The sequence below is a fragment of the Bison bison genome, unplaced genomic scaffold, assembly GCF_000754665.1.
Source record: "Bison bison bison isolate TAMUID 2011002044 unplaced genomic scaffold, Bison_UMD1.0 scf7180017864458, whole genome shotgun sequence".
Classification (NCBI taxonomy): Eukaryota; Metazoa; Chordata; class Mammalia; order Artiodactyla; family Bovidae; genus Bison; species Bison bison.
In genome coordinates, this window is record NW_011495020.1 from 7520105 (window position 1) to 7547466 (window position 27362).

Here is a 27362-nt window from a genome sequence, read left to right on the forward strand (position 1 = left end):
TATGCCTCCCACAACACACGCACAAACTCAGCTATTCTACCTGTAGTTCTTTTTTCTCCCTTGGGGCCCTAGAAATTTGGTTTAATAGTCATCTCTGGAGACATCTGTGTTCTCACTTAGGTATGGATTAAAAGAAAATTAGGTTTTTATAGTAGCTCAGAACTGCTATCCAGAAGTATGTATTAATAGATGTCTAAATGGCTGCCACTCACCATATTGTCCCTAAATCCTGTAGAGAAGCATTGGAAAAGATCATGGGGAATGTGTGCCCCCTTCTGGGTATACAGAGCCCTGTATTCATTTCCTATTGCTGTGGTAATAAATTACCACACACTTGGCATCTCAAAACAACATGAATTTATTTCCTCACAATTCTGGAAGCTAGAACTGTGAAATCAAGGCATTGGCAGAGTCTTGCTTCCACTGGAAGCTCCAGAAAAGGATCCTTCTTTGCCTCTTTCAGCTTCTGTGCCTCCCGGTGTCCCAGGCTTGTGGCTGCTTCATTCCAGTCTCTGTCACCACATCACCATCTCCTCTATGTTTTCTCTTCCTCTGTCTCTTAAAAAGACACTTGTCATTGGATTTGGGGTAAATCAGATAATCCAGGATGATCTCATTTCAAGATCTTTAACTTAATTTTATCATCAAAGACAAGACTGTTTTTCTAAGTTCACACTCTCAGGTACTAGGAGTTAGGATGTGGGCATATCTTTGGGAGGGACAATCCTACACGTAGGCCCCTCCCACTTCTTATGATGAAATTCCTTATCTACTTAGAGATTGAAATATTGGGCAAAGTACAGGCAGGGAGAAACAGAATTGGCAACCTTCACCACTACCATTATTTATTCCTATGTTCAAAGTTCAAAATACAATTGTTAAGTGCTTTATATGCTAAAGACCTGCTGAATCTTTTCACAGTCACTAGTATGATGAATCTACAAAAACAAATCAGTGAAGGTCATCTTAGTTTGCTTTAACAGATAGGTGGTATTCTGGCTAAGGAAGTGATTCCTCCACTCAACCCTGAGCCCATGATTGGAGATATTTCAAACAGAAGCTGGTAGGTCATCCCCCGGCATGTCATAAAGAGGATTCTTGCTCTTGGTGAGAATCTAAGATTATCACCCAACTCAAATCCCTGTGACTTCTTAATAATTTTAGGATCTCAGACATGTGGGAACACCAGACACCAGTGGGTGGATTCCTTTTCCTTGAAGAATTTGCTCAGTTTCTTCCTTCTGCCTGGATTTCTTCCAACTTTCCCAAATTTCGTTTATCTTTCATGACCCTCCCTGAGGACAATCTGTTCCAAGAACTTTCCTTGACTGTTCTGAGCCATGCCACACTGCTTTCTCACTCCTTTTCCTCCACACTTGTCCCTGGCTCCTATTTTGGAGGACCGTACTTATTGTATGTTTTCTTACATTGTTTTGTTTGTTTTTTCCTATATGAAAGCTCCATTTTCCTAATTAGAAAAACTCATTGAGGATGAAATTGAATTGCCTATGGGAACTCCCACAGAAATGCAGACAAGAGAAGGCAATGGTACCCCACTCTAGTACTCTTGCCTGGAAATCCCACGGAGGGAGGAGCCTGGTAGGCTGCAGTCCATGGGATCACTAGGAGTCGGACACGACTGAGCGACTTCACTTTCACTTTTCACTTTCATGCATTGGAGAAGGAAATGGCAACCCACTCCAGTGTTCTTGCCTGGAGAATCCCAGGGACGGGGGAGCCTGGTGGGCTGCCGTCTATGGGGTCGCACAGAGTTGGTCACGACTGAAGCAACTTAGCAGCAGCAGCAGCAGCAATAGTCAGGCACGTAAAAGGTAAATACCTATAGAATTGAAACAGTAGAGATATGCTGAGCACTTAAATATCTTCCTCCACCTTGTCGTTTCTTCCTTAAACCTTGGTTATAGGTTAAAAAAAAAAAAGCATTTCCTAAGTATGTTTAGGCTACCCACTCCAGTATTCTTGGGCTTCCATGGTGGCTCAGATGGTTAAGAATCCACCTGCAAGGCAGGAGACCTGGGTTCAGTCCCTAGGTTGGAGAAATCCCCTGGAGGACGGCATGGCAACCCACTCCAGTGTTCTTGCCTAGAGAATCCCCAGGGACAGAGGAGCCCGGTGGGCTGTGGTCCATGGGGTCACAAAGGGTCAGACATGACTGAGCGACTAAGCACGGCACAGCACAAGTGTGTTTTTCAGTCTTGAGTGTAAAAAGGCCAGTCTGCTTCTTTACCATACTTCTCATCTGACATCAGCCCTGCCCAGGACCCTGTGGCAACTGACTGTAAGAGCCATAAGCCATTGGTCAATGCAGAATATTCTGCTTTCATTTTGTTGTTGGCAGGGGGTCAATTCCATCTCAGTATGTTGGTAGACCAGGAAGCAGAAGGACATCTTTTATGGGCCAGAGTTCTTACAAACAAACCCAAGTTTGAAAGGTGTGCCCTGACACCCCAGGGGAAAGGCAGTAAAGTCTTCTGACAAGAGAGACAAAGCTCCTTTCCAAAAGGAGCTTGTGCAAGTCCATCACTGACTTCTAAAACTTCAATTTCTTCTCATTTAACACTCCCCTTGTTTTTCCCATTTTCTGAACATCTATCTTCTCAGTTATTGACTCCAGATATATCACATGTTCTCCTTTTAGTTCAATTTTCCTTGAATTTCCTGACTATATTTCAACCTCTTTAAAGATCATTTGTATTTTTTTTTTCTGTCTTTTATAGTGTTGGCAACACTATACAGACAGGTGTCATTCACAGACTGCATTAATGAATTACTCTCCAGAGACTGGTGATTTAGATATTAAGTAGGAGCAGAGCTAACCCTGACCTTTGTAGCCCATACACACCTGCCCTCCCTCTGTCCTCTTTCCCCTGCAAGGCACACGGCACCCTCGTCTCCCCACCTCCACTTCCAACCCAGGCTCTTAGTTTGAAGATAGCTTTTATCCTGTGCATGACTATTTTTATTCAGATCACTAAAGTACCTGGAAATGGAAGTGTGAGTCACTTAGTCATGTCCAGTTCTTTGCAATCCCATGTACTGTAGCCTGCCAGGCTTCTCTGTACATGGAATTATCCAAGCAAGAATACTGGGGTGGGTTGCCATGCCCTTCTCCATGGCATCTTTCTGACTCAGGGATTGAACCCAGGTCTCCTGCTTTACAGGCAGATTTTTTACCATCTGGGTCACCAGTGTGCTAAGTTGCTTCAGTCATGTTTCTGAGCCAACAGGGAAGCCCATTAAAGCCCCTAATTTCACCCCACTACAAATGTAAGTTAAGGTATAGCCCCCAGAGCATTTGTCTAGCCTCTTATATATCTTAATTCAAAGTTGATATTTATAAAAAAAAAATGATGGCACTTTGATACCTGCAAGTCTCATACAACTTATCCATAATTTAACATGTAACTGTAAATTTACACTGTTTAATAGAGAAAGAATGAAGCAGGGCAAAGGCTAATAGAGTTTTGCCAAGAGAACGCACTGGTCATACCAAATACCCTCTTCCAACGATACAAGAGAAGACTCTACACATAGACATCACCAGATGGTCAATACTGAAATCAGATTGATTATATTCTTTGCAGCCAAAGATGGAGAAGCTCTATATAGTCAGCAAAAACAAGACCGGGAGCTGACTGTGGCTCAGATCATGAACTCCTTATTGCCAAATACAGAGTTAAATTGAAGAAAGTAGGGAAAACCACTAGACCATTCAGGTATGACCTAAATCAAATCCCTTATGATTATACAGTGGAAGTGACAAACAGATTCAAAGGATTAGATCTGATAGACAGAGTGCCTGAAGAACTATGGACGGAAGTTTGTGACATTGTACAGGAGGCAGGTGTCAAGACCATCTGTAAGAAAAAGAAATGCAAAAAGGCAAAATGGTTGTCTTAGGAAGCCTTACAAAATAGCTGTGAAAAGAAGAGATGCAAAAGGCAAAGGAGGAAAGGAAAGATACATCCATTTGAATGCAGAGTTCCAAAGAATAGCAAGAAGAGATAAGAAAGCCTTCCTCAGTGATCAATGCAAAGAAATAGAGGAAAACAATAGAATGGGAAAGACTAGAGATCTCTTCAGGAAAATTAGAGATACCAAGGGAATATTTCATGCAAAGATGGGCTCGATAAAGGACAGAAATGGTATGGACCTAACTAACTCTCTTAATACCTAGAAGATATCAAGAAGAGATGGCAAGAATACACAGAAGAACTAGCCAAAGAAGATCTTCATGACCCAAATAATCAAGATGGTATAATCACTCACCTAGAGCCAGACATCCTGGAATGCAAAGTCTAGTGGGCCTTAGAAAGCATCACTACAGGCAAGAGTGCTGGAGTGGATTGCCATTTCCTTCTCCAGGGGATCTTCCCGACCCAGGAATCGAACCCAGGTCCCCCGCATGGCAGGCAGACGCTTTACCATCTGAGCCACCAGGGAAGCCCAATAGAATTCCAGTTGAGCTATTTCAAATCCTAAAATATGATGCTGTGAAAGGGCTACACTCAATATGCTGGCAAATTTGGAAAACTCAGCAGTGGCCACAGGACTGGAAAAGGTCAGTTTTCATTCCAATCCCGAAGAAAGGCAATGCCAAAGACTGCTCAAACTACCGCATAATTGCACTCATCTCACACGCTAGTAAAGTAATGCTCAAAATTCTCCAAGCCAGGCTTCAATAGTACGTGAACTGTGAACTTCCATATGTTCATGCTGGATTTAGAAAAGGCAGAGGAACAAGAGATCAAATTACCAACATCTGTTGCATCATCAAAAAAGCAAGAGAGTTCCAGGAAAATCGTCTACTTCTTCTTGACTGACTATGCCAAAGGCTTTAACTGTGTGGATCACAGCAAACGGTGGAAAATTTTGAAAGAGATGGGAATACCAGACCACCTGACCTGCCTTTTGAGAAATCTGTATGGAGGTCAGGAAGCAATAGTTAGAACTGGACATGGAACAACAGACTGGTTCCAAATAGGGAAAGGAGAACATCAAGGCTCTGTATTGTCACCCTGCTTATTTCATTTTATATGCAGAGTACATCATGAGAAACGCTGGGCTGGGTGAAACACAAGCTGGAATCAAGATTGCCAGGAGAAATATCAATAACCTCAGATATGCAGATGACACCACCCTATGGCAGAAAGTGAAGAACTAAAGAGCCTCTTGATGAAAGTGAAAGAGGAGAGTGAAAAAGCTGGCTTAAAACTCAACATTCAGAAAACTAAGATCATAGCATCTGGTCCCATCACTTCATGGCAAATAGATGGGGAAACAATGGAAACAGCGACAGACTTTATTTTGGGGGGCTCCCAAGAATCACTGCAGATGGTGACTGCAGCCATGAAATTAAAAGACACTTGCTCCTTGGAAGAAAAGCTATGACCAACCTAGACAGCATATTAAAAAGCAGAGACATTACTTTGCCAACAAAGGTCCATCTAGCCAAAGCTATGGTTTTTCCAGTAGTCATGTATGGATGTTAGAATTGGACTATAAAGAAAGCTGATTACCGAAGAACTGATGCTTTTGAACTGTGGTGTTGGAGAAGACTCTTGAGAGTCCCTTGGACTGCAAAGAGATCCAACCAGTCTATCCTAAAGGAAATCAGTTCTGAATATTCATTGGAAGGACTGATGCTGAAGCTGAAACTCCAATACTTTGGCCACCTGATGGCAAGAACTGACTCATTGGAAAAGACCCTGATGCTGGGAAAGATTGAAGGCAGGAGGAGAAGCGGACAACAGAAGATGAGATGGTTGGATGGCAAAAGTGACTCAATAAACATGAGTTTGAGTAAACTCCTGGAGTTGGTGATGGACAGGGAGGTCTGGCATGCTGCAGTCCATGTGGTTGCAAAGAGTCAGACACGACTGAGCGACCGAACTGAACTGAATAGAGAAAGATAGAGTTTGCCCTGACCTTGGCAATTCCTTTCCCCCAATAATCTAATTTAGGTGTTGAAGCCAGAACCAGGGCAGTGGTTGGACTGATAATCATTGTAGAAAGGGAGACAAAGCCATTGGTGTTACAAGAATTTACTGGCATTGTTCTACCCACCCTTTTCCTCAGTGGCTGTATATCTAGTCTTCACAGTTTCAGTGTTCCTGACTGTGAGTGTGATCTGTACTGTCTCTGTACTGAGACATGGCCTCAGTGACCAGTTCGAAACCAGCCCTGCAGCCATTCTGCCCTGTGGAGCTTCATCCAAATTTTATAACATCATCAACAACAGGAAAACCTTAAGCTCAGTTTCATTTTTTTTTTTAAAGGCTAATTCATTTTAAAAAAAATTTTTAAAAGTTGAAGTGTAGTTGATTCACATATCATGTTAGTTTCAGGTATATAACACAGTGATTCAGTTTTATATATACATGTATATTCTTCCTCAGGTTCTTTTACCTTATAGGTTATTAAAAATATTCAATTTAGTTCCTTGTGCTATACAGTAGGTCCTTGTTGGTTATCTATTTTATATATAGTGGGGCATAGTGTTAATCCCAACCTCCTAATTTATCTCTCCCCCAAGTAGGGCCAAGTCTCACATTATTTGTATAGCAACAGTTCATACAGTGTCCTTCCTTGAGAGAACTATTTCTATAACTTGAATGGGCTCTCTTATATACTCACAAAACAAAGCTCTTTCAGGATTCAGTTGTCTTGTGATTGTTTTGGGGACCTGGCCTTAGGTTACATTTTCTTCCTCTCATTTGAAGAAAGTTCTTCCTCCTGCCTCATGAACCCGTCAGCAGATTGCTCACCTGGTGCCTCTATCAAGCATGTATCAATACAATGATCAGTCAGATCAATTTAGACCTTGGTTAAATTTAGTGGTGCACCTGTGACAAGGTTGTAATTCTTTGCTTTTGCCTTTGCACCTGACTGGGAATCAGGGCAGGTGCAAGGAAAATTCTGAGACCCACAGAGGTAGTTGGAAGCAGAGCTGAGTCCTAACCATGGCCTCAACACACAGCTCTACCTGAGTCTCTGAAATAACAACAGTCACAGGGCCATGAGTTGGTGAGGCAAATGCAGCACTTACCTTTGGGTGTAAATTTTAGGGGGGCCCCCAAAACCCTGGTAATCATGATAAGTACTGTTTTAATGCATTATTTTAAAAAAGCAAAACTAATGCAAAAATCCATGATGAACAAATGATTAACATTTAAATAAATACAAGGATCAGTAGCTCAAATTATCTAAAGATTATTTAAGGGTATCACTTAGTCAAAAAAGATCGTCAAACAGCAGTTTCCTCAGCTGAAAATCAGACAAAAGAATAGGTAGATTTTTGAAAATAGTATTGCTGGGCTTGCTTCCTTTAAAGCCAGGAAAGTGAAACTATGGGGGAAAATTTTTTGTTTTTATTATAAATAAAATATTTAAACTTAAAATAATGTTGTACATTTAATATATGTGTTTTTCATGTTTCCCATGTTTTTTCAATTATTTTAATGATCTAGGGGAAATTAACCATTAAAAAATACACATGTATATCAGGACTCATATCTCCTTTGGCCTTAGGCTGCAACATAGGGACTTCCTCGATGGCTCAGTGGTAAAGAATTCACTTGCAATGCAGGAGACACAAGAGACATGGGTTTGATCTCTGGGTGGGGAAGATCCCTTGGAGGTGGAAACAGCAATCCACTCCAGTATTCCTGCCTGGAAAAATACCCCATGGATAAAGGAGCCTGGCGGGCTACAGACCATGGGGTTGCAAGAGACGAACGTGACTGAGTGACTAAGCACACACTACATATTGCAATGTGGAGCACGCAGCACTGGTGGGATAAGTGTATCTGTTATTTAGGAATGTCTTCAGTGGATTTTTTCCTGTGTTTGTCATAGGCTAAGTAGGAATTTTCTATAAGCAGTGCTTTCTGGCAGATAAATGGAGAAGCCTAATGTTCCAAGGTGACTGGCTAGTAAGCCTCCTTAGGTACACTTTCCTTCTCAAGCACTTGTTCATCTTCTTTTTTAAAGCAGCTGGACAGGAAGAGGTACAGAGCATTTGGAGTTGCAGAATTTCTAGTTTATTCCATCACCTGCCCCTTCATCAGCTGCCCTTGGCCCTATTTCCCTTTTTTCATTAATAGTGAATTTCAGTGAAAGCTCATCAATGTTTATCCTGATGGGAAAAATTATCTCAGATTTACCATTTTTTAAAGTGGTTTCCATTTCCCTTGTGTTATATATGTCAGGATATTGTAAAATACCAAGAGTTGTCAAAATAAAGGAATGCTTACAAACAAATGGGAGAGCCCCAAATTCCCCAAATACCATTCATTCTTCAGATCAGATTATATGCTGAGAATTCCAATACTGGAACTGTTTGGCCATTAAGGACTTTGTTTTGTTTATAGAAATCTAGCTAATGCCAGTAAATATCATTGCATTTTCTAAACTGCTCCAAGCCCTTGCTTTTGCCTTTTAAAGCATCTACTTCTCTACTTCATTATCCTTAATTTTTTTTTTCACTTCTGTGGCCAAGAATTACTAATAGCTTCCTTCAGGGCTCAGTGTAATGTCCCCTGCTCAGCCCTGGCAGGACTGCAGTAACAGCCAAGGTGTGTATTGCCACCAAGAAAGCAGATGCAGTCTTTGGATATGGGAGCAGTTGGTTACTCTCATTTCACTCTGTCTTGGAGGCTGTCCATATATTGCAGAAAGTACACTGATAAGTTTAGAGCTTGCAGAAGAGTGTGGTCAGGCTCTTGGAGTCTGGAAACCTGAAGGAATATCAGACACACCTAAGGCTGCTGAACCTATGGGAAAATTTGGGGGCTGTCTTCAAATAATTGAAATGGATTTAAGGAATTAGACATGTTCTAAATGGCACCCATGAAGGGGTTAGGTGAGTTCCAGAGAAAAAAAATGTTGGTCAATATGTAAACTTTCCCTCCTTAGTAGGTTGTTATTATTTAGTTGCTCGGTTGTGTCTGACTCTTTTGTGATCCCATGGACTGTAGCTCACCAGGCTCCTCTGTCCTCAGGATTTCCCAGGCAAGAATACTGGAACAAGTTGCCGTTTCCTTTTCCAGGGGATCTTCCCAATCTAGGGATTGAATCTGTGTCTCCTGCATTGGCAGGCAGATTCTGTACCACTGAGCCACAAGGGATGCCCACATCCCTGCTGCTGCTGCTGCTAAGTCGATTCAGTTGTGTCTGACTCTGTGTGACCCCATAGACGGAAGCCCACCAGGCTCCCCCATCCCTGGGAGTCTCCAGGCAAGAACACTGGAGTGGGTTGCCATTTCCTTCTCCAATGCATGAAAGTGAACAGTGAAAGTGAAGTCACTCAGTCGTGTCTGACTCCCAGTGACCCCATGGACTGCAGTCCACCAGGCTCCTCCATCCATGGGATTTTCCAGGCAAGAGTACTGGAGTGGGGTGCCATTGCTTTCTCCGATCTATCCTTTAACTGGAATTCTTAATCTTTTGACTACATCTACCCACTCTAACTCTCCCCCGACTCTGGTAACTACAAATATGATCTGTTTTTTTCCGAGTTTGTTTGTTGAAGTATAACACCATGCTAGTTCCTGGTACACGTAGTGACTCAATATTTCTATGCATTACAAAATGATCACCACAATAATCTGGTTACAATATGTTACCACATGAAGATATTATATCATTACTGAGTATATGATTTCATAAACTATGAAGTTCCTTCATTTTGCAGCTGGAAGTCTGTACCTCTTAATCGCCCTCCTGAAGGCTGCTCTTAAGGCTACTAAGTTTCCAGGCTATTGAATTTTCCAGAGCAGGTGACAGTGTGCATATGACCTCTGATGAGCCTCTTGGTTGCAGATGGTGCTGACTCACATTTGCTCTGAAACGTATCTTTGTTATTAACCACAGATGTTTAGAATTTCAAAGTTAGGTAGAAGAACTTCTGGATAGATTGCAGGCATGATGAAGTAGTGGGAAAGGAAGCAGGGATTAAGGACAAACAGAGATGGACATTGTCATTTTTCCGGGCACTTCCTGGCATGATATTGGTGGACTACACGTCTCTGCAAACGTCCCGTCAGGCTTCTGTTGTGCCCCAACCAGAGAAAAGGAGGAAGGATGGTTCCTAAGTCACAAGAGTGGTGTATCAAGGCAGAGTAAGATACCCACCCCACCCCTACACATACTCAGGGAAGGGATCTACTTCCTGCTTTTTCTCCCTCCAAACTGCAAAAAAGCCATCTTGCATATCCCTTTCTCTTTACCCCAGCTAGGACCAGATTGCTGACAGCTGACATACAGACTAACGTGTATGGACAGACCCTCTTGCTCCCTCTTAGGGGACAAAATTTACCTTTTAAGCCTTAATGAGTTTCTATAATTTCTTCTCAGTTCATCAGCAAGGCACATACATGTCCAAAAACATCATACATATTTATAAGATGTAAACTGGAAATAAACATCAAGTAAATTATATTAATCATACTTTTTAAAGTCTACCTAGTTCTTTTCTTAGAACCCAAACTGCTTTTTTAGCCAATTCTCTCATAATCTGTGTCTATTCATATAGGCTTTATTTAGTCTAAAGCAAAGTTGAAAAATATATACAACAGTGTTTACATTAATATTATATAAAGAATCTGGTTTACTCACAAGAGTTAAGTGCCAGGGAATTCAAATTGCTCTCAGATAAAAAAAGAATGAAAAGAAAAACAAATTGGTGTTGGAGCTAAATCTGCTATTTTTGCTTACTCCAATCCACTTATCCTGTCTTAGGCATTTTAGCACTCAGTAAAGTGGAAGAATCTTTTTATTCAGAGATCTTGGAAAACTCCATCTGCAATGGGGCCTACAGGGATTTTTAACCTTATAATTTCCTGGGGCTCTTATATTTGGTTCAATTCCTGGGTCGGGAAGATCTGCTGGAGAAGGGATAGTCTACCCGCTCCAGTATTCTTGGGCTTCCCTTATGGCTCAGATGGTAAAGAATCTGCCTACAGTGAGGGAGACCGGGGTTCAATCCCTGCGTTGGGAAGATCCCCTGGAGAAGGGAAAGGCTACCCACTCCACTACTCCGGCCTAGAGAATTCCATGGACTGTATAGTCCATGGGATCTCAAAGAGTCAGACATGACTGAGTGACTTTCACTTTCCTTTTTACTTTTTTTGGATTCTGACTGGTCCTAGTCAAGATAGATGCTGGGAGAAAAGTAGCAATGTTGTGAAGAGCAGTAAGGAGTTATGAGCCCCTGCTGGTTTGTTCTTTTTTGGTGTAACTGGCAAGTTACTTACCTTCTACACCCAGTTTCCTCATCTGTTAAATTAAAAACAAAATCCCTGGGGATTTGTAAGGATGAAATAACATAACTATATATATATAGGCCCCAGAAAAAAAAAAATTCCCCAAAGCCAACCACCCTAAAATACCCCAAGAAAACACCTCTGTTATATTAGCATGGAACCATAGGACTCTGTTTCTGAAAGGGATTTCATAGTATCTAGTCCGGAGGATTTTTTTTGGTTTTTGTTTTCCTTAAGCCATGGTCCTTTGAAAAGAATCTTATGAGGAACCTCATGCTTGAGATGAAAGTGGAGCTGGGTCTGGATGGAGTGGAAAATTGGACACAGCCTACCATCCCCCTTCCCTTCCCTGGAAGAGCCTGAGGCATCTGACACACCTTCCAGAGCACAGTGAGAAAACCAAACATCTGGTCCAATCCCACCTTTTCACCAACGAGGAAGCGGCCCAGAAATGTGACATTGTTGTTACAGCAGTCGGAGCAGAGCTACCACCTACATTCCTATCACCCTTCCGTTCAGCACAATGAGAAAGAATATGTGGGAGGATTTGACCCAACTCTAAGTGCTAAAGACATAGGGTTTTAGTTCAAAATATGTGAACTTTTTTTCCTGTAGCAGATGATAATCTTTTGGGTGGCCCATTTCCATTTTCATGTTTATTTTTGAACTGTTTTTCATGCTACTGAAAGCATTTCCTGTGTGGTTCCAATATCTTCTCTGAGCCTTGAGGACAAATAGCAGCTGTGTAGGTTTCTATGAACTTTGACTACAAACAGCTTCACCCCCTCCTGTATCCTCTACTTTTGCCTCCTGTGATCTCTTCTGATGCTAAATAAAAGTCTGTGATTTCTACATGCTTTCACATTTGGGGCACTTTACTTCTACCTCTTGACCAGAGTATTCTTCAAGGCTTGTTAACACAGTGCAGAAATGTAAGCTGACTCAGTACAAGTTTGAAGTCAATGTATTTTCTTTTTGAGATAAGGCTACGTTTATACAAACAACCTCAAACTTTACTTGGAAAAGAAAAAAACTGTAAAGCAGTTTATGACTTCTGTGCTGTTTCAAAACATGGCCAGTTTCCTGTTAGGTGATTCATCTGTCTTTACGTTTCTGCGGAAAACTTAAAGTCATTTTAGTTACTTTCGGAAAAGAAGAAAGTTGAGTTGAGGGCTGGGATACTACAGGATTCTTCGTTGTCATGAGTGTTGACCCTGAGTCCCCTAATGCTGACCTCTGTCTGCACTGCTTACCTAGGTTTCTCATTGCTTGGTCACGTCCACATCCCCTGGGAAGGTCTGGGGACTCCAAGAGGGTAGGCATGTCCTTTAAAGCTCTCTTGAAGGTCTCCCGCACAGCCGATTTGCTACCTTGCTCAAGATTGGTGCTAACAAAATGCTTACTGAAATCAGATGTTTATGATTATCATTGTCACTAATCTCACACTATTGCAGCTCATTAATAAAAAATATTGAAGGCAAAGAAAAAAATGTTTATTGACTGATCAGGAGACTTTCCTAGATGTTGATCAGGCATGTTGAAATCTCCACTTTAAACTCCTATACCAAAGGAAGATTAGCTTCCCTGGTGGCTCAGATGGTATAGAATCTGCTTGCAATGTGGGTGACCCAGGTTCACAATCTCTGGGTTGGAAAGATCTCCCAGAGAAGGAAATGGCACCCAATCCAATATTCTTGCCTGAAGAATTCCATGGACAGAGGAACCTGGCATGTACAGTCCATAAGGTTGCAAAGAGTCAGACACAATTGAGCGACTCTCACTTTTCACCAAAGGAAAATACATAGTGTGATAATATTCTACTGGTTTGAAAATATATATATATAATTGAATGAAAGAGAACTATGAGAACAAAGCAAAAAGACCCCTGAGAGGCACTATAGCCTTCAATTTCCAGGTCAAATGAGCTCGGCTGGAGACAGAATAACTTTAGTAACACATATATGTAAGAATAGTTAATACTTACTGGGGACTTACTGTATTTCAGGCATAATTCTGAAGTGTTTTATGCCTCATATGTCATTTACTTCTCACAACAACCCTCTGAGACAGGCCATTACAGTACTATCTCCACTTTACAGACGTGGAAGTGAAAGTGAAGTCGCTCAGTCATGTCCGACTCTTTGCGACCCTGTGGACTGTAGCCTACCAGGCTCCTCCGTCCATGGGATTCTCCAGGCAAGAGTACTGGAGTGGGTTGCCATTTCCTTCTCCAGGGGATCTTCCTGACCCAGGGATCAAACCTGGGTCTCCTGCATTCCAGGCAGACACTTAAACCTCTGAGCCACTACAGACATGGAAACAGAGACTTAAATCATTGGTGCACAGTGATGGCAAGACTGTTACAGGCAGCGTGGCTCTGGAAACACCTTTACCACGAAATGACTGAATAAATGAAATGCACGCAGAAGAAAACAATGCTTTCATCATCATCATGCTTGTTTCTTAGATGATTTAGTTGAAGACTATGAGGTGTCCTTTATTTTCTGGGTTTTAGAGAAAGGTAGTGAAGAGAGATAAGAGAAAGCCATCAGAGCATTAACTTTTTCTTCTTGTCATGATCTGACACAGAATTTTATAAATCACTGATCTGTTTTGTTAGGGCCTGTTTCTGGGCATTCTCAGATTTCACTCAGATAATTTTCTCTGCACTAATATGAGGAAATTAAAGGTAAGTATTATTCCTGCTAAGATAGGTAGTTAAACTGAGGCAATAAAGAAGCCAGGCTTCAGGTCTCATTAGTCAGTCACCAAGTGGTCACTCGGCCCAGGCCTTCCTAGTCACAGCTCAGTTCTGTCCACTGGAAGCACCGCCTAATGTCCATAACCAAGATAGATGAGCAGTCTTGTTCTCTTTCAGGTTTGTGGATGGCTCCTAGAAGATCTTGATTTACTCTGGAGGAAATACTGTTTTCTTTTCCGGGGTTGGTTTCCTGTCATCCTGCTCCACCCACTCCCAGTTGACCATGAACCAGCCAGACCCCGCTGAGGACCCGGATCCCAGCCCTGAACCCCTGTGTGTGGTGTGTGGCCAAGCCCACCCCCCCGAGGAAAACCACTTCTACACCTACACGGAAGATGTGGACGATGACCTCATTTGCCACATCTGCCTGCAAGCTCTTCTGGACCCTCTGGACACTCCATGTGGCCACACCTACTGTACAGTCTGCCTCACCAGCTTCCTGGTGGAGAAGGACTTCTGCCCCGTGGATCGAAAGCCTCTGGTTCTGCAGCATTGCAAGAAATCCAACATCCTGGTCAACAAGCTCCTAAACAAGCTGCTGGTGACCTGCCCGTTTACAGAGCACTGCACCGAGGTGCTGCAGCGCTGCGACCTTGAGCACCACTTTCAAACGAGGTAGGGAGGGGCTTCGCTTGTGGCTCAGCTGGTCAAGAATCCGCCTGCAGTGCGGGAGACCTGGGTTCGATCCCTGGTTTTGGAAGAGCCCCTGAAAAAGGGAAAGGCTACCCACTCTAGTATTCTGGCCTGGAGAATTCCATGGACTGTATAGTCCATGGGGTTGCGAAGAGTCGGACGCGACTTTCACTTTCACTTTCTAGGGAGGGGCTGCCCCTCGGCCAATCCTGAGAAGCCCCGCCCTCACGGCCGCTGCTGCAAGGGCTGGGTGTTCCAAGGTCCCGGTGCTCCTGGAAATGCCTGTTTCTTTACTTTCTGCTTTGCAGCCAGTGAAAGGATTCATTCAAAATAAGAAACGGTTGAGGTATTCTGGCTGTGGTTCAGTGTGAGGAAACAGCACGTGGTAGAGTTGTGGGGTGTGATTGTGTGTATGTGTGGGTGTGTGTTTATACGGTTGGAAGGTTTTCTGGTAAAATATAAATAATATACAATTTGCCATTTTAAGCATTTTTAAGTGTGTGGCTCAGTGACATTAAGTTTACACTGATGTAACAATCATCACCAATAACCATTTCCAGAATTTTTTTCATCTTCCAGAACTAAAACTTCACATCCATTTAAAAAATTAAAATAAACCCCCCTCATTTCTTCCTCTCCAGCCACTGGCACCCACCATTCTGCTTTCTGTCTCCATGAATTTGACTGCTCTAGAAACCTCATATAAGAAGCACTGTTCAGTATTTGTTCTTTTGTGACTGGTTTATTTCATTTGGGTGCATCTGAAATGTGAAAGATAGTGGAGAATCTAATGAGCAGCTTTCTCATCTCATTTTGTGAGGCCTCAGGTTCCCAAAAAGATATCCTGGAGGACATTGCTTGCCTTTTTATGTAAGAAAAAAAAAATCTCTCCCAATTTGGCCCATGCTTTGCTCTGTACAGGAAATACCAAAGCCCAACTATCCTTTGAGAAGACACGAGGTATTTTCAACTAAATTTCTAAGAGGAGAGATTTACAAAACTTTTGTCCTTCTAGTGATTTGTTCTGCAAGTTTTTCAGCACAGGTGTGCACACTGGGGTGTGACTGCTCCTGCTGGTGGTCAACACCAGCCGCTCCACCATCTACCTCTTACTTCGCCCACTCACATTGTGTGTTCCTGAGCATACTTCTTGTGGACAGCCTCAGGGGGCAGCCCTGGGTCTCAGGCCCAGGAGTTCCTCTCTTAGAGCATCTAAGGTGCTTAGTAAGACATGAACAGTAATACCAGCGTTGTTTTGTAAGAGGAAATTTGGAAACTGGTGTTTATCTTGGTTCCTGTCGTAACAAGGGCTAGAGGCAGGTGCGGGTGTTTTTTGTTTTTTTTTTCTAAAGGTCACATTCCTTAAGCCCTGAATCTGAGTCTTTGTCTTTGGGGACATGCAGAATCTCTAACATGGAAGTTTGCATCCAAAGCACCCGCCTGGGTGTAATGCTTCACATGTGTTTTCCATAGTAATTATGTCGGTGAACACACTTTCCCTGCCTGGATGTTGAACCAGGTGCATCTATGTCAGATTCGTGAGTTGCCTCTGACCCTCTGTGATCTCAGGTGTGTAAGCTAGGATGTGCCTCTTGTCTGGTTGCCCAGAAGGAAGCATGGCCAGAGGAGAAGGGGCAAGGGAGTCTGTGTGTGACCTTTGCTGCAAGTTTTGCCTGGGTAGGGGAGGCGCTGCCTGCAGGGGTGTGGGTCTGGGGTCAGAGATGAGGTGGATGCAGACACATGCTGACACAGGGCCAGGGCCAAGACTGCAGCCACACCAGACAGAAGAGGTGAAGAGCAAGAGGAGAAAAGGCCCTGGGAGACCTCCCTGCCCCATTCACATGTTGCCTACTTTTGCCATTTGTATAATACATTTGTGTTTGGGAGCTGTATTCAATTCCTGCTGCTGCTGTAACAAATGATCGCAAACTTAGTGGCTTAAAACAATGCCAAGTGTGTTACCTTCCAGTTCCGAGTATTCGAAGTCCAACACAGGTCTCACTGACGTCAAGGTGTTTGGAGACTGGTTCCCTTTGGCTCTGGGGAGAGTCTTTTTCCTTGTGGCCTCCAGCTTCCAGAGGCCCCTGTATTCCTTGGCTTGTGGCCTCTTTCTCCATCTTCAAAGCCAGCAGCCTAGAATCTCTCTCTCTTCTCTCCTTCCTCTCTTCCCTTTCTCTCTGTCTCTCTCCTTTGCTTCCATCACCACATGTCTTTCTATGACTCTGATCCTCCTGACTTCCTTATGCAAGGATGCCTGTGATGACACGGGATCCACTCAGTGAATCCACCTGCATAGTTCAGGTTCCTTTCCTCATCTCAGGATTATTTAGTCGCATCTGTTAGTCCCCTTTGCCATGTGAGGTGACACATTCACAAATTCTGAGGATGAGGAGGCAGACTGCTTTGGGGAGGGGCATGGTCAGTATTCTGCCCACTACTGGAGTTTTGCAGGAGATGGGTAGAGAGGACAGAGACAAGGAGAGAAATAGCACTCTGAAGAGAGAGAGTGAAAACACGGCAGCCCTTCCTCCTCCCTTCATCAAGCACTGACTTGGGGCCGAGAATATCCCTAAGAATTGGGATAAGATAGCACATGGAGCTGAGAGCAAGGCTGGAAAGAAGTGCTTCCGGGGGAGGTCTTCCAGGAGACTGGTGGGGTGGGGCGGGGAGGTGGCTTCTAGGGTCTAGAGAGAGAGATGACTCAGGTGCACCTCAGCTGCCCACACTGGCTGCATGACCCCACACCTCCAGGAAGCCCGGGAGAAAGGTCTGCTTAACGCTCAGCGCATACCAAGATGTGCAGAGCTAATTGAATTCACATGTCTGAGCTGTGCCCTCAGAGTCTTTCACCCTCCCCTTCAGCAGCCCTCGGTGACGAGGGAACTCTCAGGGCAAGGTGTTGGGCCTCCACACTTGCTGTGACTCCACATTTCAGCTTCCTAAGTAGGTTAAAACCAACATTTCCAAAAATACGTTGAATTTGTTAGTCATCAAATGCTTAATATATACTTCCTTGCCTCCTGCTCCCTGAGCATTTTACTGGCCAGGATTCAGAAACCGGAGCTAATCTAGAACTTGACTCCAGAGCCCTCTTGGGCCCGGGGCCTGTGACCAACCAGTTCAGTAGACTACCTCTTCCTCCTCTTAGAAGAGAGGTTAAGATTAAGGCACTACTACTGCTGAGTCTCTTAAAGTAGGAAAACTCAGACGTTACCAGGAAGCTGGTGTTTTCCTTGCATTCCGATACGAGGCCTCCAGGTTGGTGGCTGCTTGTATGGAAGTCTTGTCATATGTTTGTACTAGAAGACAAATTTATATTTATAAATTTTGCATTCTTCATTTCAGTATTTAAAATGTAATGAGTTAAAAATATTTTATTTGACTGATGGTACTTTGATGAATATCAAGTAGTCAGGCTGAGAATTGACCTAAAATGGAGAACTTCACTGTAATTCTGGTTGATAACTATGGGGAGACTGACGTGGATCCACATGTCCTTCCAGGGGGTCCTAGAGAGCTAGCAACCCTGGGCTTCATGGGAAGCTCCCTATAGGCGGTTTGTCCGCCCATGCAATGGGAATTTATTTCAGTTGACTCCTTGAATACTAAGCTCTTGCAGAAATAAATCACATTTAGAATGTTTCCACTGTCCCTTTAGTAAATAACCTGTGTTCAAGAACTATTTCCCCAGGGTCTCTGTTCACAGCCTGTCTGGAGGATCATGCATGCTATGGTTATCAGGGATGCTGCCTGTTTTTCTGCAGAATTTATGTCATTTGTAAACATTGTCTTACTGCTTCAGACCTTGGGTTGAATATAAATCCTAAAGTAAAGCATGTATGGGCAACTGTAGGTGGCATGACTGGCTGGACCAGCAATGACTTGGGTGACTATTTTTAACTTCAGATTGAAGAGTTCTTCTATGGGAGTAAATCTAAGCATGTGAGCTGATGTTTGGAATCTTCTGGATAATTCTGTTGTCCTCTGCTCTTAGATGATTGCAGACTCCCATCATATGGGTCTACTATAAAGAATTCCCACGAGAGTGATGGGCTGTTGAGTGCAATGGCAGACTTCCCTACCAAGGGATATTGGCAGTGGGCGCAGTTGGGGCACAGCAGAGGGTCAATTCAGTGCACCTCTCTTGACCCAGACTGGCGGTGAGAGGGTGTGTGGAAGTGAAGCTTTTACTTCTTTGATCCTGAGTGGGCATTTTTTAAGTCTCAAGACTACATCTTTATTTTGCAGTATCATTCGCTGCATATATAATATTTATCAACAATCCACAATAGGCCAGGCCCAGAATGAAAGAAAAATCTATATAAGCCACAATTTCTGCCTCTGAGAAAATGACCTCTGAAAGGTAAAAGAGAGAATTTGAAAACACACACATGTTGAGTTCATGGTATAAGCCACTTTGCCCTTGAGTTTCTCTCTCATGGACGGTAATAAAAACGTGAGACAGTAAAGCTGACCCCCTTCAGTATTTACTTAGCACAAATAAAGAGCTCATTGTTCAGTGTTTTGAAAACAGTCCTGAGTGAAAATGTGATGGTATTGGCACGCCTGACTGAAGACTCTCTAGGGTTATTTTCTTGATTAAGTTTAAACCCAATGTCCTGGACATTTCTTCCCCGAAGACCTACGCTGGAACCTCTCCTGACCTTTTCTTCTATCGGGGCCCTTCTCTGTTGTTGTTGTTCAGTTGCTCAGTCACGTCTGACACTTTGTGACCCCGTGGACTGCAGTGCGCCAGGTTTCCCTGTCCTTCACCATCTCCTAGAATTTGCTCAAACTCGTATCCATCAAGTTGGTGATGCTGCCCAACCATCTCGTCCTCTGTGGCCCCCTGTTCTTCCTGCCCTCAATCTTTCCCAGCCATCAGGGTCTTTTCCAATGAGTTGGCTTTTTGCATCAGGTGGCCAAAGTATTGGAGCTTTACCCTTAGCATCAGTCATTCCAATGAATATTCAGACCCTTCTCTGTACCATTTTCCATAAACACAGACTCAGCTAGCTGCCTACAGGGTGGGGAAGGTTTTACTGCCAGAGTAAAGGACCAGGGACTACTACCCTATGGAAAGGTGGTCAAGTAACAAGTCTCGTTGGTCATTTTAGCCTGGCTTAACATCTCCACTCTGACTGTGCTTAACGCATTCTTCACATGACTTTCCAACCCTGAACCCCCTTTCTCCTGGCCCTGCCTAACTGAGAGCTGTTCTTTTAGTTCTCCTGGGCACAGAAGAGATGAGGCAATTTTCTGCCTTTGTTTTTGAGAGAACCATTGAGCATCCATCAGATTATGCTCCAAGCAATTCTTTAAAGAAATCACATTCTCCTAGACACCCATTCCAAGAAATATTCCTTACCTTGGTTCCTGGGCATTTATTATCCATCCATATACATGCTCAACCCCTGCCATCACTCTCATGAAGTTTGAAGTCTATTTTTGCTAATTTGCCTGTGATCAAGAAAGACTATTCCAAGAAATGGTCTCTTTAACCGAGTTGAATTCTCTTTCATTCAACAGATATTTATTGAGCATCTACTATGTTCTAGGCGCTGTGGTGAGAATACAGTAGAAAACAGGACCAATAGAGCTCCTGCCCTCAAGGAGTTCCCTGCTTAGTGACAAGGAAAAAATACAAGAAAACTGGAGGTGATTGATGATTGGTGATGTCTGAGCTGACATTTAAGGATAAAGAGGACTCAGAGCCTGGAGGCAAGGATTAGGGTTAAGACTGTACTGTTTACAGCAATCCATGACCATTTGAAAGTAGGATTTTATTCCCCAAAGATTATATTAGATAGGACTACATCTGAGGATGGGTAATAAAAAATTCAAGTTATATTGATCTAACTATGTAGAAGTTTCCTTTTTCTCATTTAGCACAAAGTTTGGGGCTAGGAAGCTCACAACTAGTATGATGTTGCCATCAAGAATCCAAGCTCCTTCTGCTTTTCAGTTAGCATTCATCCTCATAATCATTACCTCGTGGCCTCAAAATGGCTGCTCAAGCCCCAGCATCACATCCAATTTCCAGGCAAAAAGAACCAGGCCTCAAAGGCAAAATGCAGTGTACAAACTGAGACTCCCTCCTTTAAAGAGCTTTCTAGGCTGTGTCACCCAGTAATTTCTTCTTATACATTGTTGGCCATTGTCATATTACGTGGCTGCCTGCCTGTGGGAGAGGCAAAGTGCATCACCACCATAAACAAAACACAGGTGCTCTTAAAAAGAAGAAGATGAGATTAGATATTGAATAGGAAACCAGCTGTTTTTGTAAGAGTGACAGAAAAAATAAAAAACAGTACCTTCATTTTAATATTGCATTCATATCCATTAAGGCATCTTATCCTTTTGAAATGCAAGAAGTGAAAGGTAGACATCTTTCTTTTTAATAGAGACTTGGAGAAGCAATCTGACCTACCCAAGATCATCAGAAATACAATCCAGCACACTCTGAAGCCCATATTATATACGATGCTACTTATGAGTTATGCTCTGTACAGTAGATCCTGGACATTCAAGATGAGCATGTCCCAGGACTCTGTGAAACTCTGTATTCAGGAAAAGACTGAGCAGGAGGAAAGAAGGGCCAGGATGAGACCAGCAGAGCCTCTTGGAAATGGATACTGATCTGCCAGCCAGGCTCATCCACAATTATTAGTGGCTATTAATAACATTTACAACAACAGCTAAACACTCATGCAGTCCTTTGTTCTTACAGGCATTATTTCATTCCACCTTCATAACAACACTGTGAGTTAAGCATACTATTGTTGTCTTTACAAAGGAGGATACGGAAGTTCAGAGAGATTAAGCAACATGTCCAGTATCGCACAGCTCATTTATGGCAGAGCTAGGGTTCAGACTCAAAGCCTGTTTGATGACAGCATCTCAATTCCAAACCTAACTTCCTTTTTTATGCTCTTCACAGACTCTGACTCTCTTGCATACCAGAGAAAGGGAGTGGAATTCAAATTAGGACCTCCAAAGAATTATAGATGCCATGCTTTATCAAGGTTGTGTATCTCAGATCTAAACTGTAGAAGTGAAATCTGTACATCCTCAGGGTCTACTGTAGTTAAAGTCTTTTAGCACTGTCAAAGATGAATGCAAATCTCTCATGCCAGTTTCCTCCTTTGTGTGTATGTGTGTGTGTGTGTGTTTAAGTCGCTTCAGTCATGTCCAACTCTTGTGACCCCATGGACTGTAGCCCGCCAGGCTCCTCTGTCCATGGGATTCTCCAGGCAAGAATACTGGAATGGCTCGCTGTTTCCTCATCCCGGGGATCTTTCCGACCCAGAGATTGAAGCCATGTCTCTTATGTCTCCTGCATTGGCAGACACATTCTTTACCACTAGCACGTGCAGTTGGTGTCATCCTGTAGATTTTCCCTAGTCTTCTTCCTGTGAAGTGGAGTTTGTTGTAATTGCCCGGTTGTGGTTAATGTAACTATCTTTTTGAGCCAGTTCTATTAAGATTTGGGTCTTCAGTTACCAAAATGGATTTTCATCTTCTTAAATATGAACTGGAAGGAGAGGAATCTGAGGCTTCTGTGGTTTTCAGAGCTTAGGCATGCAAAGAAGCCCTCTTGTTAAGACAGGTAGTATGGTCTGGAATCATAGACCTCAAAGGTAGAAGAGATGCTGTGGTCCAGCCTCCACAGAACCAAGGAAATAGGCATTATTAGCTCCGTTTCAAGAATGAGATGACTGAGGCTCAGAGCTTCAATGAAATGCCCAGAATCCTGCAGCTAGTGTCAGAGCCTAATTCAATTACTCCAGGGAGCAGGAGGAATGGAATAACATTTCTTCTTACAGATCAGGAGTCTGTATAAACTGTTTTTAAAGAACTTCATGTCTGTCTATTGAGGCTTTTGATTAGTCTCAGAGAGAATGGCACAACCTATTCTGTCATAGGGACAGTTTTCAAAATGAACAGGAAAGACATCACTTCCCTTACCTCTGTCTGTGTGGTCAGGACATTGACAGGTAAATTACCTTAAGTACATATTCTAAATAGACATGGAGAGGTGGAGCTGGTTCCTATTAACATTCCTGTGCAACAATATCCAAAGACTCACTTTGAGCTCAGCTCTCTAGGCTCTGTTCCAAAGATGCTGATTTCAACCTGTGTCATCCTCCAGTCAAGCTGGAGGACAGCTTCTGAGTATCTGCTTATTCACACAGTGGGCTCTGCATGTGCCATGTTCATGCCCTCTTCCAACACAGATCAGCTTCCAGCCCGTCTGCTCCCAGCCAGTGATGTAAATGTACCAGCTGCTTCCTAAGAACCAGTCGGCAGGAGGGGGCAGGTCCCTTTCCCAGGCATCAGCCTGCCTGCTCTCAGCCTAACCCTCTTGCCAGCCTTGGTGGGGCCCTTCGTTCTCACATCTCCCCATCTGAGAATCAGAGCACCTCACCGTCCTCATATGAGCCTGTGATTTATCAACGCAGCTCCAGCTAAGGGCTCTGAGTCTGATTCTCTATGATCTGCTGATTGTGGGAACATGGCAAAGGTTGTTTAAAGGGGCGGGCTGGGCTGGGCCCCTGCCACTGACAGACAGAGAGAAGGTGGCTGGTGGGGGGAGAAAAAGCTGCACCCTGATCCGAAAATGAAGGCGCTTCTGTTGCTGATCCTGCCTTGGCTCAGCCCTGCCAACTACGTTGACAATGTGGGCAATCTGCACTTCCTATACTCAGAACTGTGAGTCCCCTCTCACCGTGCCTGCCTGTGTCTGTGTGTCGGGGTGTCGGGGGTGGGACTGAGTCTGTCCTTGGGCCGGCATGTCGGTTTAGAGGAATAAATTCCACATCCACTAGATGCACTTGGACAAAACATCCTGCCAGTAGTCTGAAGTCGCGTGCTTAGCGGTCTGTGACTTAACAGAGACACATCATCTTACTGATGCAGTGCTTTCCCAGCAAGGCATTTTTTCCCCGGCATCTGTGCCAACACTGCTTTCTTCCTTTCTTTCTTTCTTTTTTTTTTTTTTTGATACTCTGCTTTTTCTCAATAGCTGCTTCTTCACTTCCCTCCATAAATAGAACCAAAGGACCATTAAGAACAGAAGCTGCGTGTACAGACCTGAAGTCTCTACTGGACATTTCTAGTTATAAACAGATATCATCCTTTTTTGAGACAATCCGTCTCCAATCCTGAAAACACCAAGAGTGTCAGTATGGGGGCAAGATAGCCCTATATGTAAAAAATCTACACGCTTTTTGTTTTTATTTTTGATAATTTTTATGCATCGGAAAGCAGAAAGAACCCTGCAGTGAATACCTAGATATAATCAGAAAGCAGAAAGAACCCTGCAGTGAATACCTAGATATACCTAGATATATCACCTAGATATAATGATTAACATTTTGCCAATTTTTCCTCATTGTTTTATTTTTTATGGAAGTGGTTTGGAGTAGATTCCTGTCATCATAACATTTTACCTCTAAATATTTCATTATGCATCTCAAAAAAAAAAAAAAAAGACATTTTCCTCCATGACCTATGTTCATTTTGTAAGAGGAAATGACTCACATCCCCAATCTTTACAGTGATATTTTTCAGGCTGTTACTGTTAATAAGCTTTGAAAAAGGATTGCAGACTGATGTGAACAGCTTCTAGCAATCAGATGAAAAGTGCTGCTGTGTATGTCTCAGTGTTGGGAGTATTTACAGAAATGTAGTTCTCTTTACTCACCAGACAGGTAAAAATAGCAAGAGTTGCTTCTTTATAAATTAGAGTCAGGGTGGGGGGTAATTGAAAAGAGGGACTCTAAATAGAGTCCAGACATCCCAGAATAGAAAAGCTTGACTGGTCAGATTTAAGTAGAGATGCTCACATGTTTAGATATAACCAGTGCCTCTGTTATAGTTAGGCAGACTGATCAATTTGCCCAGCGCAGTAGATGCTCAATAAATGCTCCAGAAGCAGAGAAGAGAATGAATGACCTGGGTCTATGAAGGACATTCATTTTGAGGACTCTTCATTTCAGGATTTCCTGGTCCTCCTACCTTATTGGAATGTAAACCCAGTCCACCTTGGATAAGAAGGTTCATAGAGAAAGTATCTGGCTTAAGCCTGAATAGTGAGCATCTCTGGGGTAATAATGACATTGTGGAAGCTTTTCTAGAAAAACATATGATGGCAGGTTTAATTGGGATTATGGAAAAGCCCCTTCCTCTCTCATGATGGATGCTGAAGCTATCTCTCAAATCTAGTGCCAGAAAGTGTTCCTCCCAGCCCTTTCCACCTGCATCTGTCCACCCCGACCCCCCACCCCCATCTACTATCCTTGTTATTTGCTGTATTAATTTCCCAGAGCGGCTGCAACTAATTATGTACAAGACAGCACATATTTAATCTCTCACAGTTCTGGGGGCTAGGAGCTTGACATTAAGGTGGCAATAGGCACACTCTGTGAGAGCTGGGGGGGAGAATCCTTCCTCACCTCTCCCAGCTTCTGGGGGCTCCAGGCATTCCTTGGCTTGTGGCTGCATCACTTCAGTCTCTTCTCCATCTTCACACAGCCTTCTACGGTTTGTGCTCTCCAGTTCTACATCTTCTTCCCCTCTTATAAGGATACATGTCACTGGATTTAGGACTCATCTGGATAATCCAGATGATCTTGAGAACCTTAGTCTAATTGCATCTGTAAGACTCTTTATCCAAATAGGGTCACATTCACAGGTTCTGGGTGGCATGTTTTTAGGGGCCACCATTCAACCCATGTCAAGTGCTAATGAGGAACCCTTCCATTGAGTTACTTTCCATTTATAGCCTAATTAAAGGCAGGCTCTTACAGTTTTCTTTTCCACAAATGCATGAATCAAAGGCAACTTTTCTGAGTGAATTCAAGTTAGCCACCCAATGTGAAGCAATCCAGGAGGCATGATATGAGGAAATTAGAAATAACACATTCCTGTACTGATTTGATAGAACTTTCTTGGAAGCTCCCAGTTCTGTGCAGCTGTTACCTGATGCTGCTAGTAATAGTGAACTAATCAGTGAATTAATGACATGTTTCAGGTACTGGGGCTTCCCTTGTGGCTAAGCTAGTAAAGAATCCACCTGCAATGTGGTTCAGGTACTGCGGCATGTACTGGAAGGAATATATGGGCAGTAAAAAATTAGTCACAGCACCTACCCACAAGGAGTTGAGGATTTAATTGAGAAGATAAAATGTATATAGATAAGAAATATAAACAATGATCTAAGACATAAAGGGGTAAGTCTTTAGACAGTAGGTTAGGTAACCAGTTGAGAGGAGGAGGAGATTGTGTATTTCAGTGAAATTGATCAGGGAAAGCTTGGCAAGAAGATGGGGGCCAGAGCAGGAACTTTAATTAGGAAGGAATTAGGCAGAATCAGAGATGCACAGATAAATGTTTCAGGCAGAGTTTCAGAAAGGATAAGAGGTGGCTGTGGTTGTCAGCAAAGGTTAGAAAACAACTGAGAGCTGTGAGTGGCACTGCTGGGTGGATCTGCTCAGTATTCTCAGCTCTGGGGCCACAGGGTGGTGAGATGCTACTGTCGGCCGCTGGGATCTCAAAGGTGGAGTGCATTAACCAGGCTTTTTCTGACACCCTCATCTAGGCTTTGGCGTCCAGGCCTTGGGTGAAGCTTGCCCTGTGTCCTGAGCTTCCAACCACAGAACTCCTTCTGGATTTTCCTTTCTCTCTAACACCAAGACTCCCTCAGCCTGAGTCCTCTTCCCTAGCATCCCAGCTGGAAAACTGGAGTTAATCCAGTAAGTGGATTCAAATTTAAGATGTGGTCCCCAGGGGTCTCAAACTCAAATGTCTAGAGGAACCAGGCAGGAGTTATCTAAACATGTGAATCATTCAGATCTAAGATTACAGGAAGGCCTGAGGCCTCCAATCAACTGCTGAGAAAGTAGGTGTACAAATATGTATGCATATATATATATATATAAACATATACGAAAAGAAATAGAAAGTGAAGTCGCTCAGTCATGTCTGACTCTTTGCAAACCCATGGACTATAGCCTACCACACTCCTCCATCCATGGGATTTTCCAGGCAAGAGTACTGGAGTGGGTTGTCATTTCCTTCTCCAGGGGATCTTCCTGACCCAGGGATTAAACCCGGGTCTTCTGCATTGTAGGCAGATGCTTTACCGTCTGAGCCACCAGGGAAGTCCATACACATATATATGTATATATAATGTCAGGGGAGTGTGTAATTTCCTCGGTTCTATCTCATCACAACAAAATTTGAGGTGACAGACGTTAAAGCCCTTGGACAGGCCGTGTCACAGCTCTCAGCTCTCGGACAGACTGTGTTACAGCTGTTGGACAGATCAGTGGTACAGCTCCGTGTTACAGCTCAATTTTATTTAGAAAATAAAAGGAAAATACATCCTTGAGGTGTGAGGGCATGCTGACCCAAAAGACATGAAGAGAAGAGGAGAGAGTATGAGCCTGAGAGAGAGAGCCCCAGCCCTTTGGCTCCTCTTTTTATATGTTTTTTCCTCCCCCTGAGCCTGCCCTGTGTAAACTGGGCTAGCCAGGAGTGCTGTTTGTCCTACCTGAGGTCCTCACTCGGGTCCTCTGAGCTTCCTTTGTTCTATTTTCACGGGCTTTTCCCTTCCTTGTCTTTTAGCCACCACCATTCTGGACTCCTTTTTCCTATTCTAACTACCGAACATATAATAT

The 27362-nt window shown here is 43.3% G+C and overlaps 1 protein-coding gene across 4 annotated transcripts in view; it reads left to right on the forward strand.

The window, feature by feature from the left end:
- The window catches only part of LNX1 (ligand of numb-protein X 1, E3 ubiquitin protein ligase), a 187981-nt gene that overhangs the window by 65360 nt on the left and 95259 nt on the right, over window positions 1-27362 (forward strand). For all 4 annotated transcript variants that reach the window (XM_010859698.1, XM_010859695.1, XM_010859697.1 and 1 more), the window contains exon 3: window positions 14164-14661. In XM_010859698.1, coding sequence (XP_010858000.1) covers window positions 14270-14661 — 392 coding nt within the window. In that variant the 5' untranslated portion in view covers window positions 14164-14269. The remainder of the gene's footprint in view (window positions 1-14163; window positions 14662-27362) is intronic.